General features: G+C 44.6%; 1 protein-coding gene across 2 annotated transcripts in view; it reads left to right on the top strand.

Moving 5' to 3' along the window:
• Window positions 1-8,293: 8,293 nt before the first annotated feature.
• C3H2orf42 (chromosome 3 C2orf42 homolog) overlaps window positions 8,294-26,091 on the top strand; it is a 33,250-nt gene continuing 15,452 nt past the window's right edge. Inside the window, exons 1-4 of one of the 2 annotated variants that reach the window (XM_068274918.1) lie at window positions 8,294-8,413; window positions 18,752-19,575; window positions 24,835-24,960; window positions 25,553-25,645. In XM_068274918.1, the coding sequence (XP_068131019.1) occupies window positions 18,765-19,575; window positions 24,835-24,960; window positions 25,553-25,645 (1,030 nt within the window). In that variant the 5' untranslated portion in view covers window positions 8,294-8,413; window positions 18,752-18,764. Of the gene's footprint in view, window positions 8,418-18,751; window positions 19,576-24,834; window positions 24,961-25,552; window positions 25,646-26,091 lie in introns of both variants that reach the window. The other variant, XM_068274917.1, reaches the window with a different exon arrangement.

Here is a 26,091-nt window from a genome sequence, read left to right as displayed (position 1 = left end):
CTATGGTGGCGCCAGCGGCAAGCCCACTGCTGTATCCTTACTATGCAATTCACCTACATAGTCCTGTTGGGAAGAGAAGCAGGAGGTAAGTAGCCACCATCAGGGATGGGCTCACGAGTAATGAATTCGTAATTAAAATTAACCTTAAAGAGATCCCGAGGTGGGGATTGTACAAATAAATCTATACACAGAGGCTGGGTCTGGCTATAGTCCCCAGCCTCTGTTGCTAGTTGAATCCCCCTGAAGTGCCTCCTGCGCTCCGCTCTCCCCCATAAATTATGGCCGCACTGTTTACCTCCCTCATGTCACTCACGCCGCTCCTCCTGCAGAGCACTGGTCCCTGCCCGCGTCCCTTCCCTCCAATCAGCGGCGAGAGAAGACGTGGGCGGGGACCGGCGCTCTGCAGGAGGCGGGGGAGCGCCGTGAGTGACACTAGTGAGGTATATACAGCCTGCTGCGACACGCTGCGTGTCGCCAGCGCGGTTGTAATTTATGGGGGAGAGCGGAGCGCAGGGGGGACTTAGCGGGGATTCACCTAGCAACAGAGACTGGGCACTATAGTCAGACCCAGCCTCTGTGTATAGATTTCTTTGTACGATCCCCACCTCGGGTTCTCTTTGATTGCCGCAGCTGTGTGGCTGGATGATAAGGTGTTATTTACCCATAATTCTGGTGTCGTGCCTGCACTCCAAACAGCTTGCATGTGTCCTATTGGACGTGTTGCAAGTCTCACTATGCCACTTCCTCCTTCAAGCTGGAAGGAGAAAGTGCGCTTAGTGAGGTGTGCAAAGTGTCCAATAGGAAATGTGCAAGCTGTTTGCGGCGGAATTATGGTTAAATAACCCTTTATCATCTAGCCACATAGCTGTGGCAATTATGGCTCATTTTAATTACAAATTACTAGTGAGCCCATCCCTGGCTACCATCCAGTGGGTGAGCACAGGAGATTTGGGCGCAGCCATAGACCGTAATAGAAATTACAGCGGCGCACACTGAGTAACTTAGGCGCTGTCAGAAGGTAGAGCTTGTTCCCTTTAAAACACTAATTTGGCTACCAGCATTAGCTGGCAGCCGAATTACATCATTCCCTACCATCCACGTCGACCTGGAGGGGGAATAATAATCAACGCTGCTGGGACTTGTGCAGGAGTAGGGTAAGCCGTATATTTGCTGTATCCTGCGCCCAAGTCTGGTGTCTGGTATTCATAGGTATGCCCAATGTGGGCATTTGAAAACTGCAAAATGACCTGCTTTGAGTACATCTATAAATTCTTGCATATCCCAAATAGTTATTATTACACTAAATAGTCCAGTCTCCCTCGGTCAGTGCTCATATCATTCAGTTGCATATTCTGCTAGTGCTGTATGCACACACTGGAATTAATTCGAACGTAGCGGATGATAAAGACCGCCCTGGAGGCATATCCTGACTCCAGTGTGTGTACAGTGGCTCCCCAATGTAAAGATTCCGCATGCCGGATCGCATGAGCACTGCCTGATAACATTGTGTGCCCTGTCTGCAGGAATCTACTCTGTTGTGCACGGTTTATTCTACCATGCTATGGAGGGGGCCTCCATAGCAACAGCTAAGTTGCTAGCCCGGTGGCTGGATAATCCAGAGGCTTCCGATGTACCACACACCTCCACTGAACCAGCGCTGAGAGGAGTGGGTGTGTCCGTGCAACTCTCCTTGAACAAGTACGGCTGCACTATGCATGCAGGTAGCAAGGAGCCACTCCATTCTACTGCGCTACAGGTGAATGGCCACAAACTTCCAAAGGGTCCAACGCTGGATTGGTGGTCTTGAAATCCAGGGACTTTGTTCTACTGAGGTATCAGACTTTTGCCTTAAAGGAGTCATCAGGCAAGGTGTCTCACCAGGCCGTCATCTACAGTAGTTCTGTGCCTGTACAGTACAGTCTGAACAACGTGGACTTGATTGACCCTGAGGTCCTCTGCACCAGCGGGGACCCCGGGCTGGCGGCTGAGGCTTGGGACATGTCAGCTGCAAGGGGCTGGAGGAAGCCCAGGTAAGTAGAACGGGAAAGGATAAATTGCCTGATGACTCGTTTAACCAGAAAATCCCTATTTCAAGCAGTATCCATTAGTCCCTCAGTCATTCAAACCCTCTGATCATCATTTCTAATAGTCATGATTGGATCAAGGTGTCTGTACAATTACTAGCCATTAAAGCAGGGGTCTCAAACTCGCAGCCTGCGGGCCATTTGCGGCCCTCGATACAATATTTTGTGGCCCCCGTTGGCAAAAGCTTCCGTATAGTTCGCTTCAGTGCTCCCAAGTAATCCGTCACATCCCCGCTGCTAAATGAGGACTGCAGAGCCCCCAAATTGCCCGGGGGGCAATCCGCCGGCATTTCCTGGAAGGGGCAGAGCTTTCAGCTTCAGCTCTGCCTCTCCTGACGTCAGTTGCTGCACAGATCGCCGCCTCTCCCCGCCCCTTTCTGTGAAGGTAGAGTGAGAGGGGCGGGCAAAGATTGACGTCAGGAGGGGCAGAGCTGAAGTTGAAAGCTCTGCCCCTTCCAGGAAATGCCGGCGGATTGCCCCTTGGGCGATTTGGGGGCTCTGCAGCCCTCGATTTGCGGCGGGGATACAGCGGATAGAGTTGGGCGAACTGTTAGTTGAACTTCAGCCGAACTGTTCGGCTGCCCAACCTGTCATGTCGCTGTGGCTCTTACTACTTCCGGGTCGCAATGACCCGGAGTAGTACGTCTGCGCTGGCCCGGCAGAGCGCGTCCTAGATCGCGCTCTGCCGGGCCAGCGCAGACGTACTACTCCGGGTCATTGCGACCCGGAAGTCGTAAGAGCCACAGCGACATGACAGGTTGGGCAGCCGAACAGTTCGGCTGAAGTTCAGCTAACAGTTCGCCCAACTCTAACAGCGGATTACTTGTAATGGGAGCACTGAAGCGAACTCTAAGGTAAAATAGGCAAAATAGTTTGCTTCAGTGCAAATTTTGATTTTGAAATAATCAATGCAAGGGACGGGGGGATGGAGCTGCTGATTGTGAAATCCCTTATGCGGCCCAGCCTCATCCTGACTTTGCCTCCTGCGGCCCCTAGGTAAATTGAGTTTGAGACCCCTGCATTAAAGCCTAACAAAACACAAAGTTGGCCAAGGAAAATTCTATAGCAATCAGATTTACAAGTACAGAAAAAACAACTGTTAAAGCAGCGGGGACAGCCATACTATCCCAGGGGTGGGGGGAAATCACATATATACAGTGGGTTGCAAAAGTATTCGGCTCCCTTGAAGTTTTCCACATTTTGTCACATTACTGCTACAAACGTGCATCAATTTTATTGGAATTCCACGTGAAAGACCAATACAAAGTGGTGTACTTGTGAGAAGTGGATCGAAAATCATACATCATTCCAAACATTTTTTTACAAATAAATAACTGCAAAGTGGGGTGTGCGTAATTATTCGGCCCCCTGAGTCAATACTTTGTAGAACCACCTTTTGCTGCAATTACAGCTGCCAGTCTTTTAGGGTATGTCTCTACCAGCTTTGCACATCTAGAGACTGAAATCCTTGCTCATTCTTCTTTGTAAACAGCTCCAGCTCAGTCAGATTAGATGGACAGTGTTTGTGAACAGCAGTTTTCAGATCTTGCCACAGATTCTCGATTGGATTTAGATCTGGACTTTGACTGGGCTATTCTAACACATAGATATGTTTTGTTTTAAACCATTCCATTGTTGCCCTGGCTTTATGTTTAGGGTCATTGTCCTGCTGGGAGGTGAACCTCTGCCCCAGTCTCAAGTCCTTTGCAGTCTCCAAGAGGTTTTCTTCCAAGTTTGCCCTGTATTTGGCTCCATCCATCGTCCCATCAACTCTGACCAGCTTCCCTGTCCCTGCTGAAGAGATGCACCCCCCGAGCATGATGCTGCCACCACCACCATATTTGACAGTGGGGATGGTGTGTTCAGAGTGATGTGCAGTGTTAGTTTTCTGCCACACATAGCATTTTGCATTTTGGCCAAAAAGTTCCATTTTGGTCTCATCTGACCAGAGCACCTTCTTCCACATGGTTGCTGTGTCCCCCACATGGCTTGTGGCAAACTGCAAACGGGACTTCTTATGCTTTCTATTAACAATGCCTTTCTTCTTGCCACTCTTCGATAAAGGCCAACTTTGTACAGTGCATGACTAATAGTTGTCCTATGGACAGAGTCTCCCACCTGAGCTGTAGATCTCTGCAGCTCGTCCAGAGTCACCATGGGCCTCTTGACTGCATTTCTGATCAGCGCTCTCCTTGTTCGGCCTGTGAGTTTAGGTGGATGGCCTTGTCTTGGTAGGTTTACAGTTGTGCCATACTCCTTCCATTTCTGAATGATCGCTTGAACAGTGCTCCGTGGGATGTTCAAGGCTTTGGAAATCTTTTTGTAGCCTAAGCCTGCTTTAAATGTCTCAATAACTTGATTCCTGACCTGTCTTTGACCTGTCTTGTGTGTTCTTTGGACTTCACGGTGTTGTTGCTCCCAATATTCTTTTAGACAACCTCTGAGGCCCTCACAGAGCAGCTGTATTTGTACTGACATTAGATTACACACAGGTGCACTCTATTTAGTCATTAGCACTCATCAGGCAATGTCTATAGGCAACTGACTGCACTCAGATCAAAGGGGGCCGAATAATTATGCACACCACACTTTGCAGTTATTTATTTGTAAAAAAAATGTTTGGAATCATGTATGATTTTCGTTCCACTTCTCACGTGTACACCACTTTGTATTGGTCTTTCATGTGGAATTCCAATAAAATTGATTCAAGTTTGTGGCAGTAATATGACAAAATGTGGAAAACTTCAAGGGGGCCGAATACTTTTGCAACCCACTGTAAGTAGATAACTACTTGTTCTGCTTACATAACAGATGGATTGTACTGTCCACGTTTTCAGTGAGTTTTATATATTACATAAAGATAATTCTGTTCCTGGCATTTGCCATCTTGATTCTCTCTGACTTAAGCCAATCCTGATGTCATTTCCTCCCTTACTTTTTTCCTCCTAGAAACTGCACTGTCATAGCTAGCTTGCTTTGTAAACATGTGAGCACAGCATAGATCAGATTTCAGCAGCTCAGTGACCTGCCGTCAGCCAATCAGTGAGGAGCAGGAATGTGGGAGGGTTAATGACAAGCTTCCTTCTGGTTGTCAATAAAAAAAAAAATAGAGCCAGGCTGACTGAGACAAGATTTATTACAGCAGAAACATTTCTAAATAGATTGGAGTGCTTGCAATGCAGGGTCAGGTTGCAGGCTGCATAGTAAACAGAGCAGTGGGTAAATGGAATTTGATTTTGTGGCTGATAATCCTTCTTTAACCAGAAGTCTCAAGCAACCAGAAAGAAAGAAACCTGGCCTTACAGGATGCAGAAATCTACTTTTAGGGCTTGTTCACATCTAGGTAATTAGTGGGTGATTGTAATATTAAGTATATGGCAGTGATCTCTCTGCCGCGATAGCCACACATCGTGGGCGTTTTGCGATTAGCAGCAATCTCAAACGCGTTACATGCAGCACCCTGGTGATTCGGGAGCTATCGTGATTAGTATGCTATAGAAGCGCTAATCGGGATTGCTCATCAAACGCAAATTTGTACAGTAATTTTACAGTGATAACTGTGGTAAAATCACCCGCAAAAACCGCTAGCGCTGTTTTGCCTTTTTCAAGTATGAATGGGCCCTAACACTTCTTTAGGGCTCGTTCACACTGGAGGCATTTTTGGATTTTTTTCAGCGCCTGCAATTTTTCAAAATCGCCCTGAAAGCGCTTACACCATGCTATCCTATGCGCTAGTTCAGATGACGTCAGGAAGTGAAAAAAAGTAATTGCTCTGCAAAAACGCTTACAAAAACGCTTACCAAAAACGTCCAACGAACAGAAATCGCCGGGAAGGGGAAAAGAAATTCGCTTCAAAAAACGCCCAACGCTAACGCAAACGGAACGCAATGTGAACGAGGCCTTAGAGCTGATTCATACTACCAGAGCTTTTTAAATGTTAGAGCTTTTAAAAGCTCTTGTTAATGCAATGCTATGGGGGATTTTTGGAAAAAAAATCACATCGCTCCAGTGTAAACACACACGGCCTGATCACACTGGAAAGTCCAAAGGTTCTAATGTCTCTTTTTCAAACTTCATGAGTGTGATCTGGTGCTCTTTTTGTGCCTGTTGTTGGTTTTTTTTGCACTTGTACTATGTGTTTTCACTACAGTAGGCTAGGAGAAATTAAATGTTGCCTAAAATTCGAGCTCCAAGGTAAAATGTGTTTTGAGGAGATTTGGTGCTGAGAAGACGACAAAAGATAAATTGGATACCATTGCTCCATGAATGGCAACACAAGGGGCAGTTTTTAAAGGGATCTTAGCAGCTCCTGGTTTGAAATAGCTCAAAGGGCATCCATGTTTGAAAAGGTAACCCCCCTGCTCTCATTTCACTGCCATTATTGGTGTGAACTGCCAGGGTTGGTGTGAAATTCGTCAAATGTGACTAATGTTATCTGTTTGAAGCACAGTTGGGAGCTATGGATTTCAGATCTATTTTAAAAGTTAATTAAGTATTGTAACATATTAGCTCAGTACAACTTTCTGCTTCAGTCTTTGCTAATGGTAGTTTATAGATCAGAAATCTATGAGGCAAGTCAAATGTATTTATTTATTTTTATTTATTTATTGTATTTATAAAGTGCCAACATATTACGCAGTGCTGGACATTAGTTTAAGTTACAGACAATATTTAGGGGTGACATACAGCAATATGACAATACAGGAATACAAGAAAAATTACAGTATTTTCTCATCTCTTACCAGTAAAATGTACACTGCAATTGACCCAATTCTGAACAAAAACTAGCACAACATATTGCAATGGCAGCTAAAACCATTATAACTAGAACATGGCTATCTCCAGTACTACCAATTCCTGAGACTTTTAATCTTATCTCCAACATTATGATCTCTGAAAAGATCAATGCAATTTTAAATGATAACCTAAGGTCATGCCACAGAATCTGATCACCTTGGCTGGCCACCTTGTCAGCTACGGGCTTAAACTATACTATAACCAGACTATAATACTCTCTTTCATCCATTTCTTCTCTACTACTTAGAGTCCTGAGTAGTTTTAGGGGATATACCTTGCCTTAGTTGAATGAGTAGATATTTTTAGATTATGTCCAAAATACCTTTATATATGATGGTTTATTGTCCAGACTTGCCCGACCACTATTCACACTGACTGGCTGATGCCAGTGTTGTTTTAATTGGTTGAAACGTTATTAAGGACTTGTAGATGTCAACAGGGCCAGATTTGTACTCTTTATCGCCCAAGGCCCCTATCAGCATGCCCCCCCCCCCTTCATTATAGGTAGCGAGATGACCCCTCCCTTTCCCTCCAGTATAGGTAGCCAGATGACTCCCTTAATCCCTCCTTTTCCCACCCCCCTTCAGTATTGGTAGCCAGCTCACCTTCACGCTGCAGCAGACATCAGTGTCACTCATTTCTCCACTCATCTCCAGTGTAGAAGCTTCCTCTTCCTTTGCGTCTCCAATCCTGCCTCCTGCCCAAGTCCATAGCCGCAGGCCACAATGCAAACGTGCACAGAGAGCAGGGTGGCTTCTGCATAGGCGGGTAGCAGCAGAGTACCGCGGTCAGGCGCTCGTCTGATCTCCCTGCATTGCAGCATTTGCAAGCTTGCAAATGTTGCACCAGTTTAGCCTGCTGCTTTGGTGCCCTTGCTCCTGGCCCAGGTGGCCTTGGCCTAAATCCAGCCCTGGATGTCAATAATATTCCGTCACTTTTGTTACCAAGTACATTGCTATGATTCCATGATGATAGTGTTGATACAGCTAATGTCATTCTATCCATTTTCAACAAGAACCACAAATGGTTCACAATAAGTTGCAATACAAGCTCTGTACATTACTATTAACATTATATCAAGTGCACTGTTTATATTTTGAATTGAATTTAAATTGAAACTAAAAAGTTCACTGCAATGCAAGTACTCTCCCCCATTCTATCCAAAAGTTAAAAAAAAGTTCCAATGTATGTAATTTAAATAATGATATTGGTTATTCCTCCTATTGAGCATTGCAAGCTGAGGAGGGTGGGGTGTAAAGACATCCATGGACTTCAACAGCCACCTCTGGCTGCCAGGCGGGGGCATGCTGGGACATCTTATTCTACATCTGCATCACAGATAACAGAACAGGAGGTTGAGACAATAAAACTACATTTCCCGGCGGTCCCGGGTGACGTAACGTTACACGTGACTCAGGCCGCTCAATCATTCCTTTTGTTACAGAGCTCACTGCATTTGTAAGGCGCTCCGGAGAAAGGTGTGAGGCGAAGGCCCGGCTGTGGAGATAGGGGCCCCGAGCACTGTTCCCGCTGTAGGTAAGGGAGCAGGGAGGGGCTCGGTGTCGTGCACAGTGAGGGACGAAATGGCAGCTGTTTACCGGCGGCTCATTTACGGTGATCGCCACGTCCCGGCTGCGGTAGCTGAATGGCGGAAGTGACGTCAGTGGGCGCCAGCTGTGCTGCACATTGCAGCTGATGTGGGTGCGGGGAAGCTGGGTGGACAATGTGTGTGTAATGATGACCTCTCATTACATATTTATGAGGAAATAGCACAATAATAAATGTCTGTTCACCTACAGTGTTCTCGTCCTTTGGATGTATGGCAGTGGACCTCATCTAGCCATTTTGGGGCCCCAGGCATTAGAACCCATTGCCACGCCTCTCACAGTTGCCCCCCCCCCCCCTCCCCCCAAAAAAAATAAAATAAAAAGTGTGTAAAATTTTTGCAAGGTAATACAAATATAAATCTACTTATTAAAACAAGCGCCCATTAAAAATATAGTTTCAAGTTGCTACAGCCATGGTACCCCAAACCTGAACCCCTTGCCTGAAGGCCCATTTCTAGGGATGGATTTTTGGTGCTAGTATAGTTGAGACGACAGAGCGGGAAACCCTAAAGACAAATGGCCGCTTCCTGCTTGCAGCAGTTTGGTCGAGACCACTAATTTGTAAGAAATAGGGGACTCAATAGGAAATACTAGCCACACCATCAGTCTAATGGGTTTAGTAAAGTTCCATGACTGGAAGTGGTAGCATGATGAGTGAGTGCCGGTGTAGTGAAGTTTTTTGCAACTTTATCAGATTTTGCAACCGGTTGCACTTATTTATAGGTATAGCTATCAGAAAGTGCAACCTAACCATTGACTTCAACCTATCTATCAGAAAATGCAACCCAACCAAACCCTATTCTCACACAGAACCCTCCCCTCTTGCTCAACTAATAACCCCCCCCCCCCCCCCCTGGAGGGAACAATCCCCCATCTTGCTCAACTAATAACCCCCCCTGGAGGGAATAATCCCCCCCCCTTCTTGCTAAACTATTAACCCCCCTGGAGGGAACAATTCCCCCCTTCTTGCTCAACTAATAACCCCCCCTGGAGGGAACAACCGCCCCCCCCCCCTCTTGCTCAACTAACACCCCCTGGAGCGAAACCCCCCCCCACCTTCTTGCTCAACTAATAACTCGCCCTGGAGGGAACAATCCCCCCTCTTGCTCAACTAATAACCCCCCCCCCCTCCCCCCCTGGAGGGAACAATCCCCCATTCTTGCTCAACTAATAACACCTCCTGGAGGGAACAATCCCCCCCCCCCTTCTTTCTCAATTATCAACCCCCCTGGAGGGAACAATCTCCCCTTCTAGCTCAATGGGATTCGTGGTTGCAAAAAATTACAGGCGTGTTAACAGAGAGAAGCCACGCCGACGCAGTCATACACTGTCCTCTATGGCAAGTTGCAAAATATAATGGGTTGCTAATTTTTTCATTACACCGGGTCCGAAGCCCTGCAGCAGAAAGCCCTGGTGTGCAATTTTAAGTTTATTTAATGGATAGTGTTTCCCTCTGAATCTCCTATTTCTTACAAATCAGCTGTTATGACCAAATTTCCGCAAGCAGGGTACCCTCAACTAGACTAGCTCCTAAATTTCTGATTGTTCTGTCTTGTGGATCTTAAGAGTTGATAGGATAGCTGTGCAAAAAGCAATCTTTTGCCTTTTCATGCATTCCAATGAAATCTGGCCCATAATGGCCAGGTTTACACCGCACGGATGAGAAAGTTATCCCTCAAATGGATCAGTTTTTATTGGACACCAGTTTTTCATCCTTGACTCTCTGTTCTATTGGCACGTTGGCAATGCAATTCAGATTAATTGCAGGCAACCCAAACTTGCGCTCTGACGGATAGGGCTGTACATACCCATTTTAACGGAGCAATGTGCCCGAATCCTGTTTCACATATGGGTACTTATCCGTTAGCCGGGCGCATCCGGCAGGTGGCGCTAATTACTATTCCTCCTCCAGGCCGACATGCATAGTAGGGAAAGATGTAACTCTGGTGGAGTTTTGTCGCCACCTACAGGATGCGCCCGGCTAACGGATAAGTACCCACATATGTTAGGATCCTGTCCATTTAGTTACGCTATGCAGATCACTTTAATGCCAGTGTGAAACTGTCCTTGTGCAGTTAGTTGTACAAGTCATGCCACATTCCCCCCACCCCCGACCAGTGATTCCCTATGAGAGGGGGGTTGAGTGGCAGCTCAGCCATACCGGTCTCTCTGCCCACATCCTGCTTGGAAGGGGCAGTGGGTGTCAGTTTGGCAATATCTCCTGTAAAGCAGTGCAGCATGGCTACACTTGGTTAAAAAGGATGCCACGGAGTAGCAGTGATCACATGATGCTGCTTTTTGCCTCAAAGTAAAATTATTCCAGAACATGTTTATACACTTTTGCTACTGCTGGGGTGGAAGTTTTACATTAATAACATTTTTTGCCAGAATGGGGATTTCAACTGTCAGAATTGTGTGAGCTTAGGTCTAGTTCACATTATAAATCGCTAGCGGTGAGCGCTTTTTCAAGAGATTTTCCAGGTGTTTTCTGTGCGATTAGCAATTTTGTTTGGTGATTAGTGTTTTTTTTTTCCTACAGACAATCAGGACGTGAATTCTTTGACCTGGAACTGAATCTCTTCAATGTTTGTTTTTTGTTTGTTTTTTGTTTTTTTAAAAGCACTCACAAAATCGATTAGCTAGGCGCTTTTTAAATTGCTTAGCGATTTTCCTATACTCTCCATTGAATCGCAAACGCTCAGAAAATGGTGCGGGACCTGCGTTTGCGATTGGAAAAAAAGCTCATCGCTCATGTGAGAATACTCACATTGTAATACTTTGCCCAAGCGCTTTTAGGGCTCTAATCCACTACATCCATTTCTAAGCGCTAGTGATTTGAAAAAGCTCTTGCTAATGCAGTTCTATGGGGTATTTTTTATAAAATCACATTGCTCAAGTGGGATCACACCCATAGCATTACATTAGCAAGAGCTTTTCAAATCACAAAGCGCTCAAAAAAGCACTCATAGTGTAAACCAGCCCTTATTTAGTTTTATATAAAAACTACACTTTTTTTGTTTCTTCCCTACAGCTCTGAAGTATTGCAGTAAAATGTATTTCAGTGTAGACACAGAGGGAAAATATTGTTTGTTTTAAATCCTTTTATTGTGGCAAGATAGAAAAACAGCATGTTACAAAATCACATCTTTACAAATATGGATACAAAAAGGCACCGCAAACATTAAAACTCTTGGTGGTAGAGCGTTCCTAGTCATAGGTTGACAAAAGTCAAGGAGCAGCAGATTAGGTATTTGAAAAGACTTGTTTTATTATAGATACATAGCTGCTGTCCAGTAGTTTCTTCTGTTAGGCCCCATTCACACTTGCGTTTTGGCAAGTAAACGGACCGAATCCTGATCGGATCCTGACCTGATCCTGATCAGAACCGTACGGTTCCGATCCGGATCCGATACGGATCCGGTCCGTTTGCATCAGGCTGCCATCCGGATCCGTGGGCAAAAAATAGCGAAATTTTAAGAAAAAATGTTGGGGTCAGCAGAAGGTGCACCTGGTGCACCTGTAGAATCAGGTTCCTCCGCTGTAGGCCTCACCTCCACCTCCAACATTCTGCCAAACAGCTCCAGCACGTCTGTCACTGCTGCTCCACTCTAGACATGCTTGGCCCATGTGTCCCCATCCGAAATGGCCGCTTGCATACGCATAGGAAGTGGGGTAGAACGTCAGGTTTTTGTAGGCAGTGTGTTCTGTGCCTTCCGTTCCCCATTGGTTTCTGTGTTCCGGATGGTGCTGTCAGGCTCCAGTCCGGGTGCGTTGGCCGGAGATCCGGAGCCAAAAAAATAGCGCATGTTGGAAAAGAGTCCGGATCCGGTACGTACGGAACGGACGCGTGTGAACGTCCGCATAGACTTTACATTGCTATGCGGAACGTACGTTCCGTTTGTACAGTATGCGGTCCGGATCAGATCCGGAAAATCCGGATAGCGAACGCTAATGTGAACCGGGCCTTAAGGGTACTGGAAATACAATAGAGGGTAAGGCTGTCTTCTCCTGTTTATCCCCTCTTTAAAAACAGAAAACGTTTTAAAACAAAAACAAAAAAATGCTCTTTGCTTTTTTTTTATCACCTATTTATAACTAAACCTATAAAAGTCTGCTTGGTGGAAATGCCTTTTCCCAACTCCTGTATTAATCCTACATGAACTCAGGCATCCACATTCACTGACATTACACCTTGTACTCTGCTGCACAAAGGCATTAGAAGAAATGGATGAGACACAACACACCTCATTGATCAAAGTATTTCCTAGCAGTGACCAAATAAGTTCAAAAGTCACTTTGCACCAGTCATTTTTCAGGTCAGATTTGAATCTAGTTATTGAGGTTACACAATGCGGACAGACATCAGGTGCGCAGATGCAGAATGTTGAAAGAGATCAATGGATGAGTGGGTTCCAGGACTAAAGGTGGCCATACACTGGTCGATTTGCCATCAGATAGATCCCTCTTTGATCGAATCTGATCAGAGAGGGATTGTATGGCTGCCTTTACTGCAAACAGATTGTGAATCGATGGATTTACCATCTGTGAAGCTGCCGCGCCATACATTACCTGATCCGGCCAGCGCGAGTCCCCTGGTCTCTGCTGTCTTCTTCTTCGCTCTGGGCTCCAGGGCTGCAGCTTCACTGTACTTCCTGTCCGGGGAAGTTTAAACAGTAGAGGGCGCTCTACTGTTTAAACTTCCTGTCGGGACAGGAAGAAGTGAAGCCAGCCGGAGCCCAGCGGAGAAGGAGCAGCGGGGACACGCGCCGGACGTATCAGGTAATGTATTGCCACTAGCGTCGGACAGTCGAACGCCGCTATCGACGCACTCCCAACCCGCCGGCGATCGAGCGAAATCTTCCACACGGACGGATCGATGGGAACGATCGATTTTGGAAGGAAATCGATCTTTCGGACAGAGTTTGCGTAACGATTTCACAGCAGATTCTGCTGTTTATCAGCGGGAAAATCGTTGAGTGTATGGGCACCTTAACTATGGGATTAAAAAAGTCTCAGTTAGGGCTTGTTCACACTACAAGAGCTTTTTAAGTGCTAGTGATTTTGAAAAGCTCTTGCCAATGCAATGCTGTGGGGGATTTTTAAAACATCACAGCTCCAGTGTGAACACACACACACACACATAGGATAACATTAGCAGGAGCTTTTAAAATCACAAAGCGCTTAGAAAAGCTCTTGTTGTGTGAACTAGCCCTTAGGCCTCTTTTCCAAGGACAGTTGAACTGTGTGCTCAGCAAGCAGTCAGCAGGCAGCAGCAAGCAGGTAGCAGCAAGCAATTGTGAGGGCTCGTTCACAATCGCTTGTGCAATGAATCTCTATGAGAAGGTTCATATTAGCGCGTTGCGGTCGACAAATCGGTGCCTGTATTATTTTTGGGGGGCGTTTTTGCTATAATGGAAGGTATAAGAAAAACCAGGGCTGTGGAGTCGGAGTCGTGGAGTCGGAGTCGTGGAGTCGGGCAATTTTGGGTGCCTGGAGTCGGAGTCGGGAAAAAATGCACCGACTCCGACTCCTAATGAATTTGTAACTGTAATTAAAATAGAAAATATGATAAAATGTTCTATTTCTCAGATAATAGTCATTAAAAATAATGTATATATACAGTATATATACAGTAATAGCTGTGCTTAGTCCACAAAAATGAAACAAACCAATCAAAATTAGTTACTTGTGCTGCTTCAATAAAGCAGTCCCCATATTTTTAAGGTCAGATATACATATCTGGTTGTGACTGTATATATGTGTACACAGGAATCTCTTATATATACTAAATAACATCTATGCTGTAAGAATAAAGCCTGATGTGTAGCTGTGTCACTAATAGAGATGGTCAACGAGATGGAAATAATTCTGCATTGATGCTGATTTATGCAAATGTATGCACTCCCTTTGCTGATGAAATCAAATAATTTGATATGTTGTTAAAATTTGGTTTGGTGACTACAAATTAAAGGGTACCTGAGACGGATGAAAAGTACAGTTTTATACATACCTGGGGCTTCCTCCAGCCCCCTTCAGGCTAATCAGTCCCTCGCTGTCCTTCACCACCCGGATCTTCTGATATGAGTCCTGGTAATTCAGCCAGTCAGCGCTGTCCGGCCGCATGCCGCTCCCACAGCCAGGAACATTCTGCACCTGCGCAATAGTGCTGCACAGGTGTAGTATGCTCCTGGCGGCGGAGTGTGTGCATGCGCACTACGCCTGACTGGCTCAAGTACCTGGACTCATAGCAGAAGATCCAGGTGGCGGAGGAGGACAACGAGGGACTGATTATCCTGAAGGCGGCTGGAGGAAGCCCCAGGTATGTATAAAACTTTAATTTCATCTGTCTCAGGTTTACTTTGTTACACAGTAGTACTATACTCTACATATGCACTCCCCACAGAGCTGCAGGGAATCCACTGAGAATGATGTGCACATTGAACACAGAGGTGTTGTCTGTTTACAATCTCCTCATTCCCCTGCAGAGTACCTGCACATCATTCTTACATGTACCCACACTTACATTGCCTAGGGCCTGATAGATGTTCTTTGTCCCGGTTTGTACCTTTTACAAGTACTCTTACCAAGGACTAGTTTTAGTCTAAAGGGAATAAATATAGTAGTCTACATATCCTTCTCACTTCAGTTGTCTTGTAAAATTCCTAAGCGTTGGCAGTTAAGAGACGAATTTCATGTTACATACTTTTAATCAACAAAATTGTAATATGCAAATTAGAGGAGTCGGAGTCGTGGAGTCGGAGTCGGAGTCGGTGGAATCCTAAACTGAGGAGTCGGAGTCGGAGTCGGTGGATTTTTGGACCGACTCCACAGCCCTGAGAAAAACGCAAAACGCTCACAAAATCGCTTTGTGCAGCGATTGCGTTCACGTTTTTGGGAATAAATACTTTGTATTTATCCTTTTCCGGGTCACAGAGTTCACTTCCTGACTTGCGTCAGGGAGTGAATTACAAAACCGCTCTGGAAAAGCGCTTAGAAAAGCTCAGAAACGCAAAACTCTTGGGTTTGCGGTTTCGATTTTAGGTGTGAATGAGGCCTTAGGGTTTGAGAGGCATTTCACTGCTTATCAACTGACCATGGAAAAAGAGGCCTTTCCATGGGCAGTTGATAGGCAGTGAAATGCTTCTCAAACTCTCACAACTGCTTGCTGCTGCCTGGCAACTTCTTGCTGAGCACGTAGTTCAACTGCCCGTGGAAAATAGGCCTTAGGCCTCTAAGTGGAGGTGCTTGGCCCAGCTACAGACCTGCACTGTACCTACTCCTACCTATTGCCTGATGAAGCGGGGTCATATCTGCGAAAACGCGTTGCATTTTCCCCTGGCGTATGTAAATAAATTTGTTATGCTAAACTTTGTTGGCATATCTTGTGTCTGTTTGGAGGAGATAAGACCACCACTGCCTCCACAAATTTTAAACTTTTTAGACATTTTTATTCTTTTGGCGCCTCTGTATCCCTTTTACATTGAATATCCCTACTCACAAGTGGAAGTTTTTGGAATACATAGATCCCTTATATCTGACATAACACTAGTTACCGCAATAAAAATATATTGTCTAACAGGGTGGTGGAAGTATGATGCTGCTGTTCAGCGCCTGTGCATCTTGCCATAATTGATGGAAGCATGTTTATTGGAAAATTGGAAGGGCAATGTCCAGTCACCAGTACACAATCTAAAAACCCAAGCACAGTTCGATTAAACAGCAGTCCAACCACCCAAAATTTAAGAGGAAGTCCACTTCTGAATGACTGGCTGAAAAATAACAGGAAGTATTGGGTTTGGAGTGGGCTAGGTCAAGTCCTGACTTGAACCCTGGTGAGATGTTGTGGCTGGGACCTTAAATGAGCAGATCATGGTCAGAAAACTTCCACTCTAGGGCCTGGCTCACATCTGCGTTTGCCAACGGAACCAGCCGTACGGTTCCGTGGTCCGTTCCGCTGAAAGGACAAAAAAATGCAGCAGGACCCAATTTTCTGGACTGTTTCGCTCAACAAAACGAAAGGTTTTGCAGCTACATAAGAACAAATAGAAAACTGACAGTTTAGAGCACACTGGCTGTAAAAACTGACAGTTTTTACCTGTTTGTGATGGTGGATCCGTATGGCCGAACCCTCAAAAAAACGCAGATGTGAACTGGGCCTTGCTGAAGTAAAATAATTCTGTAGCATTCAGTTACAGTGGAAGATGGAGGCCAGAAATAATCTACTGTGTAAGCAAATGCCAGTCTATTACTATCAACATAGTGTAATTGCTGATTTTGCTGCTAAAGGTAAGATAAACTTGTGTATAAAGCAGGGGAATTACTTACTCACTTGAGTAATACAGGTATTGGTAAACTTTTCTCCTTTTAATACATAAATGAGCAATTCAGAAACAGTGTATCATGTTAATTGCCTTTTGTAATAACCTTGGTTCATATTATGACAGATGTACAATGGTGCGCTATATGCTGGGTCCGTCGCTAATAGACTGCGCATGTCTCCAAAACAGCTTTTCACCAGCCTTTTCAGAGAGCACAAAGATTGCACTGGGTATGCATGTTGACACCAGGGCTGTGGAGTCGGTACAAAAATCTTCCAACTCCGAGTCCTCAGTTTATGAAACCACCGACTTCGGGTACCCAAAATGGCTCCGACTCCTTAGTCTAATACTTACCAGGGCTGAGGATTTTGTACAAAAATCATCCGACTCCTGACTCCGATTCCTCAGTTTATGAAAACTCTGACTCCGGGTACACATTGTTCCGGGTACAATTGCTCCGACTCCTTGACTCCAACTCTACAGCCCTGGTTGATGCGCAGGCCAAGTTGACAAAGAGGCACATGCTGACACTATAACCAAAATACAAGGTCGCTCAAAAATAACAGGCAGAGTTGTGCACAAAAAATGTTAGTATTCCACAAAATAAGTTAGGTAGACGAAGGGTCTGCCCCCCTCTTCCAACAGCACCTGCAGAGTGTCCCTCATATAACAATAAGGTAAAGTTTTTATGCACAGATGTTCAGTGGTTCCTCCCAAAAAAACACCATGCTCACTAGCAACAGAAAGCCCCCATCTGACAGCACCATCACCAATCTATACATGGACCTCCTGGCAGAAAGTCCAGTGGTGAGGTGGCAGGTTATGTATCAATAGGCCACCTATCACCACTGGTGGATTAATCAGTGGCTGGACAGATCTTTGACATGGCAGACCAGGGTTCATATCCTGGCTAGGGTCAGTACCTATTCAGTAAGAAGTCCGTAGGCAAGACTTCCTAACACTGCAGTGCACTAGTAGGGTCTGGAGCGGCACACCTTTCCGTATTGTATAAGGGTGCTGAACCTTAGATGCAAAGCAACATCAGATGATATTCCAAAAGGTCCAAGAGTAGGTTCGCACACCAGCTTTTCCAGTAAGCCAAAAAGTTGATTTATTTCAACATAATGTGTCAACACTATGTATGACAATTGTTTCGGGGCCAAAGTCTGCACTGTTTCGGACCCTGCGTGGCCCCGAAACAATTGTCATACATAGTGTTGACACATTATGTTGAAATAAATCAACTTTTTGGCGTACTGGAAAAGCTGGTGTGCGAACCTACTCTTGGACCTTCCTTCCACACAAGGCAGGGTGGCACCTTGAGCGCTCTCTTGGTGGCTGCAGATCTTGAGTGCTTTAAGTCCAACAGGAGAAAAGCGCTATATAAATGCCTTCCCCCCCCCCAGTTCTGGTAGCCAGAAGAAGAGCTAAAGGATCAGTGCTGTGAGGGGGACATGGAGGCTTCCTGTTACCTGTGAGCATGGTGAGCACTACTGGCCTGGATGGAAAATCAGCCCAACTGAAGGAATTTAACAGACTGTAGGCAGGGCTTCTGCAGCAACACAGCTGAGCACTATCATAGAGTTCAGATTGTGCAAAACAAGTCTTCCATCCAGTTAAAGCGAAAAATGTAAGCAGTTAAAATCTGACAGAACTGACAAATTTTAGCTGTATCCTGAAAGGAGAAAATGCAAGAGGTGGTGCAACGGGAATAACTTTTTATCATTATTTTTTACCTTTTTAATGCTTAACTAAAGATGCTATAAATTGGGGATAAACTGATTGTTTTTCTTGCTTGTACAGTATGTGTATAAACATGTTAAGAAATCAACTAGGAGAGAGAACTCACAATGAAAGCTGCAGTGCATCACATCCTTAGTTTGTTCATTCGTTGGGAGACATATGAAAAGAAACTAGGTCTAATTTAGTTTTTGTATCATTGCAGAGCGTAAGGAATCATGGAGCCTACTACCACGAAGCCAAAGGTTCCAGACTTCCTCTCCAACTTGGGGAAGCCCACCTTGCGAGGTGTCCGTAAATGCCCTCACTGTGGTACCTACAACGGCACCCGAGGCCTGAGCTGCAAGAACAAGAGCTGCGGCACTGTCTTTCGATGTCGAGATGTCAAGCAACCAACCAAGGATGCCGTGAAGCTGCTTACGGGCTCCGATATGCAAATCTTCTCAGTCAAACAGCGGGACAAAGGACCTGACCATAGATGTCTGGTGGTGCTCGGGATTTCTGAGACCACCATCCAGACAGCTGAAGGCACAATCATCACTCACATTAGCTCAGGACGTTGTTTTGCCCCAGGTTGCCTTAAAGCAGCAGCTCGGGGGGTGGTAGAGAACCAGTGCCAACACATTAATATGGCCTTAAACTGCCAAGTTGAAGCTGAGGCCTTGCAGCTGAAAAGTTCTGTGTTAAATGCCATGCAGATCCCAACAGAAATCAAGCAGGACATCTGGGAACTTGCTAGTGAGTGTTTGGGGCCAATGGTCCAGAAAGTGACCAAGTCTATCTTTGTAGTGCGTTGTAAAATTACTCAGCAGAACAGTCTGGGCTACCTTCACGTGTATCTGACTCGGAGAGAAGGCATGCAGAAGGGGGTGGGGCACCTTTTCCAGTGTTCCTGCGAGTCCAAAGCTGCAGCATCCAAGTCTGAGATCCAGGACAAGTGCGTGCATTACTACACCTGCCTGGCTGCCTTCGCCAGCGATGACATCCTGTCTGAACAGTTTACAGAGCATTTTTATGTCATGTCTGAAGGTAAGCAGGCTGCCTGGTGATAAGGATAAAAGGTATCTCTTTATGGGGCATATGCAATATCATTTTTCACCTAAGTTTTCTCCTAGGTGAAATTTTTAAACTTGTCAATAAAATGCCTTTTAAGCTGTCAGCAAGCAAGAAATAATCAAAATAATCTTGATAGTACTTTTTAAACCTACTTTTGGTACTTTTTTAGTTGAAAAGTGCTGGAAAGTTATTTTAAATTGAAGATGAAAACTTATCTCCGAGTAGAAAACTCAGGTGAAAAAGGGAATTGCATATGGCCCTATATCAGCAGAGAGATGTCCGGATTTCTGTAGGAATAGCAGCAATGCATACATAAGTAAGGCCCCATTCACACTTGCGTTTTGCCTTGCAAACGGGCCGGATCCTGATCGGATCAGGACCTGATCCTGATCGGAACCATACGGTTCCGATCAGGATCCGGTCCGTATGCATCAGGCTGCCATCAGGATCCGTGGGCAAAAAATAGCGAAATTAAATAAAAAAATGTTGGGGTCAGCAGAAGGTGCACCTGGTGCACCTGTAGAATCAGCCTCCACCTCCGACATTCTGCCAAAACAGCTTCAGCACGTCTGTCACTGCTGCTCCACTCCAGACATGCTTGGCCCATGTGTCTCCATCCGAAATGGCCGCTTGGATACGCATAGGAAGTGGGGTAGAACGTCAGGTTTTTGTAGACAGTGTGTTCTGTGCCTTCCGTTTCCCATTGGTTTCTGTGTTCCTGATGGTGCTGTCAGGCTCCGGTCAGGATGCGTGGGCCGGAGATCCGGACACAAAAAATAGCGCATGTTGGAAAAGAGTCCGGATCTGATCCGGCTCCGGTACGTACGGAACGGACGCGTGTGAATGTCCGCATAGACATTACATTGCTATGCGGAACGTACCGGTATGTTCCGTTTGTACAGTATACGTTCCGGATCCGATCCGGAAAATCCCGATAGCGAACGCTAATGTGAACCGGGCCTAAGGGCGGCAGGAAAAAAGGGCGCGGGGTAAAGCCAAAATTTTTAAATTTTGTGTATAACCAGCTTTTTTTATTGTTTCTTGATCTAAGATAGAATAGTAAATATGTTAAAATGACGGTATTAAAAACGACGTGGGGTGAAGCTGAAATTGCAAAATATTGTCTATAAAAATGAAGACGGAAAATATTTAAAGTCATAATAAGTATAGTAAAATATTGGTCAATATTATACTACAACTAAACCTAACGTTACTCTCACACAGAACACTCCCTCTACCAATGCTTAACCCTAAGACCTCCCCCTGGTGGTCCCTAACCCGAAGACCGCCCTGGTGGTGCCTAACCCTAAAACACTCCTTCCTGAAGACTTAACCCTAAAACCTCCTTCCTCAGCTGCAAATAACGTAAATACAAAAAAAAAAAAAAAAAAAAGATACATTTCTAAGACAAATTTCAAAACGATAATTTATGATTTCTCAAAACGAATTTCAAAATGATAAAATCATTAAAAACAATAATTTACAAAATAATTGTCAAAACAAATTTCAAAACAATAATTCTTAAAATGCAAAATTCCGGTTAGACACTCTATTGGGTGCCCAACTTTCTGCTTTTGGCGCCCAATAGCCAATGTTTTGCATTAGCGCCCAAACAGTCAATTAGCCGCCGGTGAGCAAACTTCCTGCTTCTAGCAGCACTTTTCTGTAGATCTGCATATCAAATATATTTATAAAAATCGCCTTTTTTTTTTTTAGATTTATTTAAAGGGATTTCCATTTGCAGGATCACCAGTTTTGTGACAGTTGCCATACTTACAGTATACCCCTGTGCTCCATCACCATTTTTATAGATTTTCAAATAGTGTGCTCACTTTGGGAATAGGAAGCGCTGCTGGCTACTGTGGGGAATAGGTTTTTGTTTTTTAAAACATCCTGTATGAAAATTGCCAGCCTTATTACAAGTCAATGGAGAATTTTTGTGGGTGGTCCAGTGCTCCATTTAAGTGAATGTAGCTGAAGATCACCACTGTAATGTACTTACAGTAGGCAGTCAAAGCACTAATGACTGCCATAAAAAGTCAGGTCACAAGGCAGGAAGGAAGCTCTGATTTTTAAAGTAGCACTTTGTTGGCAAATCACCTCTTTTTTAGAAATGAGTCCCTGATTCAATGGAATTCAGAAGAAACCCTTTCAGTATGCTTGCGCACGAGTGACACTTTTGAATGAAGTACGCATGGCCAGAAGGCTAGTGGCTGATGTGCACAGCTAGGCGGGAGCACATACATACAAGGGAGTATGCGCATCAGTGTGCCCTTCAGACAGTGTCTATGTATTGTCTGATTTCCCTACATATGTGAAGCTATGTTGTGAAATCCAATCAGAAAAGCAGCAGTGTGCTCAGGTCCTAAAGCTGCCCATCTTGGAGAGAAAGATAAGTTGTTATTCCTTGTTTATTTGGACTGTGCTAGATTTTTATGATATTAAGATGGTATTGAAAAGTCTGTAAGCATTAAGTAGGTTGGACTGGGGTGAGGTGTCTCCACCCAAAGCTCTGCCTAAATATCAATTAAGGTACACCTGAACTGAGAGGGATATGGAGGCTGCCATATTTATTTCCTTTTAAACAAAGCACTTTGCCTGGCTGTCAGGCTGAACCTCCATTTCTAATACTATTAGCCAAAGCCCCTGAACAAGCATACCAGTCAGGTGTTTTTTTTTTTTACTTGAAGTCTGACTGTATTAGCTGTATGCCTCTCAGGGGTACTTTAAAGGGGAACTGAAGTAAGAGGTATGCGGAGGCTGCCATATTTATTTCCTTTTAATCAATACCAGTTGCCTGGCAGCCCTGCTGGTCTATTTCTCTGCAGTAGTATCTGAATAACACCAGAAACAAGCATGCAGCTAGTCTTGTCAGATCTGACTTTAAAGTCTGAAACACCTGATCTCCTGCATGCTTGTTCAGGGGCTATGGCTAATAGTATTAGAGGCAGAGGATCAGCAGGGCTGCCAGGCAACTGGTATTGCTTAAAAGGAAATAAACATGGCAGCCCCCCTATACCTCTCTTCAGTTCCCCTTTAAGGTAGAATGGAAAAATTCATGCCACAAGAGGTGATGAATCTGTCAACAATTTTTTTTTTTTTTTTTTAATTCAATGCTTACCATTCCATTTTAAATATAAGTACGCAAACACCTTAGAATGGGCGCCCACTTGCAGCAGCGTTTGCTGATCCCTGGCAATTCGGAAACCACTTGCGATTTCTAAATCGACTAGAAAACCCCACATATTCTCTGTGATTAGGGAGTGATTGCGATTTTGCCCTAATTGGTAAGAATGCTGCAGGCAACACTTTGCGATAGCTGCACTGCTGTGGGCTACACTCCTATAGCCTTTCAGTAGCGAAGGGCTTTAAGGAATCACCAGGATTGCTAGAAAACAAAAATGATACTGAAAGCACTCTACAGGGTGCCCAGCCAAAGGGAATAGTCTTTCCTATAAAACCAGTGCAAGTCAACTTTCATGCAAGAAACTGTATTCCAAACTAGAAAGAGTGTTGCCAGACATTTGATGTCAGCAGTACCCCTATGTTCAAAAGTTTGGAGAAGAAAATATTATATTTTACCATGCAGATAGAGGGTTGCATAAGCATACGTTAAAAATGAGCTTTTAATAAATATGTTCAATTTGATGAAGACACAAAATCTAGAGAAAATCTACAGTCCTTGGGCAAGAGTCCCTAACACTCCAGGGAGGCCTACAGACCTTGCCATTTGTGGCTGCAGCTCTCAAGGGCTTTAAGTCCGTCCGGAGAAAAGTGCAAAACAAATGTTAACATCATTAATATTAAGTTCTGTTGATCAAACGTTGAATAGAACATGCTGCTCTTTCCGGGATTGCAGGTGCATGGGGGACTTAGACCAGTGTGTGATGCTGAAATCAAGCAGTACAAACCTGGCAGGGGAGTAGTACCAGTAGATGCCTGTTGACTAGTGAATATGGAATAGTGGTATTCAGGTTTAACACTCATACATCAGTCCAGGGCAGGCCTTAGTTTTCCCAGCACCCTGAGCGAAACCTGATTTTCGTGCCCCTTAATCTTCTTTGCACGCACACACACAGGTCCATACGCAATTCACCTTGTATCCTGAGTTATCTCCTAGGAGATCAGTTTCATCTTCTCTTTAAAATAACTTTTCAGCATTTTACGATTGAACGAGTACCTAAAAGTTGGTGAAAAGAGCTATCAAAATTATTGTATTTTCTTGCTTGCTGGTGGTTTAAAATGCATTTTATGACAAGGTGTGAAAATATCACCTAGGAGAAAACTCAGGAGAAAAAGTGAATTGAATATGGGACACTCACTTTTGTTTTTGTCAATTAGTCTGACAAAACTCGGAATTGGAATTTGAATAAAAATAATAGAATTTCTAAATGAAATGGTTATTAAAAAACAAACAAAAACAAAACAGCTCAAGATCTGCTGAAAAGATGACTACTGATAATAATAAACAGCGCTAGGTACCCCCCCATTTACATATTACATTACTTGTATAAAAGGACACACATCCCCCTCCCCGGCACCACCCCCACTCTCCTCCTTACAATACTTTTTATAGGACACACATTGCTGTCACTACTCTCATTAGTGCCTCTAGAGGGTGGCGTGTGTATACACAGTGATGTGGGCAAGAGGCAGCAGAAGGTTCCTGAAGTCTTCACCCCTAGCGGCACCAGGGGGGCTGAGCTACCACCCGCAGCAGCCACAGATGGACCCAGAGCCAGGTACAAATGCGGCCAGGGCCAGACTAGTTAGAAAAAGTCAGGAGGGCGATCTGTGCTGTGCACATGCACCCCTGGAGGCCGCAACCCTGAGCGGTCGCTCAGGTCAAAGGATGGCTATGCATCTGTCATTAACCTGATCTAGAGTCTATGGCAGAGTAGTGTGCAAGTACAAATATTGTTCATAAAACCGGGCTCTGAAAAGATGACCAACTAATGCTCAGAACGACAGACAGACATGTTGGCAGTTAAATAAAAGATAATTATAATTTGGTTCACTGAACAATAAGGAGGTTTGGAAGGTGAATGAAGCAGGGTTAGCCATTGCTGCTCACTCTACTGTGTGACAATCATGGGAAAGTTGATCTGGCAATCTGTTTGGGGGGGGGGGGGGGGGGGGTCACAGCTGTTTTTACATCTGTGTGAATGAAAAATATTAGTGATTGTATTCTGCAACTTATATTAGTTAATATTTATTGTGGAAATTTTCCAGGTCTAAAAGAGATTACTGTCTTAGAAACAGACAGCAAGATGGAGACTGTGGAAACAGTGGTCCAAATACATGAAGAATCATCACCATTGCTGAAACCCAAGAAGGTGAAGAAGGAGGATTCTCCAGGTGATTATTCTGTGTAGTTTTGTGGAATTGTTACTTTGTTGCTTTAAAGTGAAAATAAACTGATGATATAAGCAATTTGTATCTATAGACCTAATCCTATACAGGGCTTTCCTGGACTCCCATAGTCTTACTTTGGTTGGAAGGTTAAAACATATAGGTTTGAAGTTTGTTTGTTTTTTGTCTGTTCGGCTCCCATACAGAGTAATGGTGATCTGCTGAACTTTATCTTTCTCCTGCTGTCAGGAAGTTTCATGATCCCTAATTAGTTATCAGGGAGAATTACACTGCAGTTACTTTAGCTGCAAGTAGCGAGCGTAACGTGTGTAACCGTAGTAGCACTCATTTTTATCCTGCACCAATGTGTATGCTAATTGTGTAACGCGCAGTACACTGCTGGCTGTAGTAATGGTAATATTGCCATGTGCTGCCTGCGCATCACAATATTTACCAGTACTTTGTGCATAACACCCCCCCCCCCCCCCCCCCCCAGTCCCTTACATCCCTTTTTCCTCTTTTTTTCACACAAAATATCTTCCCAGTTTTTTTTTGTTACACTATGTGCTATCTGAGTTGCTATCCTTGTGCATTTAAGGTGCAAACTCCCTGGTCCAGGATCCAGCCCTCAACAGTGGGAAAAAGAATACAGCAAAGAAGACAACAGTCAACTCTGGAGCAAAGAGACCAGGTAAGGTTGCCTGCAGAATAATTTATTTTTGACACAACTCACTGAGCCTCCCTTCACCTGTACTCATGTACATTTTAATACACATATTTGTATTTACACTTGTATATGTCTTCCGTTGTGGTTTCCACTGGCGTCTTGGGATTTGCCCGCCCAAGTTTTGCATGATGTGACTGAGCTCCTTGCCCACATTTTACCAGTTGTATAATACTTTGGTCCTATTTCCACTTTGGTATGCACTTGTGGGCGCAGTTTCCCTTTTCGCCACTAGATGGCTTCTGTTGCGGCATGGAGTTTACTGTTTTCTTCTCAGTGGTCACGCCTGTTAGCAATAGTCACAGGTGTAGGAAGCGATGCATGATAGGCGTACTCCCCTTACGTATACACGTATTTTCACGCGTATTATTTTGGATTACCTATGCGTTCCAAATGACACCATATACGGAACT

Source organism: Hyperolius riggenbachi, chromosome 3, assembly GCF_040937935.1.
Source record: "Hyperolius riggenbachi isolate aHypRig1 chromosome 3, aHypRig1.pri, whole genome shotgun sequence".
NCBI lineage: Eukaryota > Metazoa > Chordata > Amphibia > Anura > Hyperoliidae > Hyperolius > Hyperolius riggenbachi.
The sequence above is the reverse complement of the archived record's forward strand: the minus strand, read 5'-3'. Positions and strand labels throughout refer to the sequence as shown.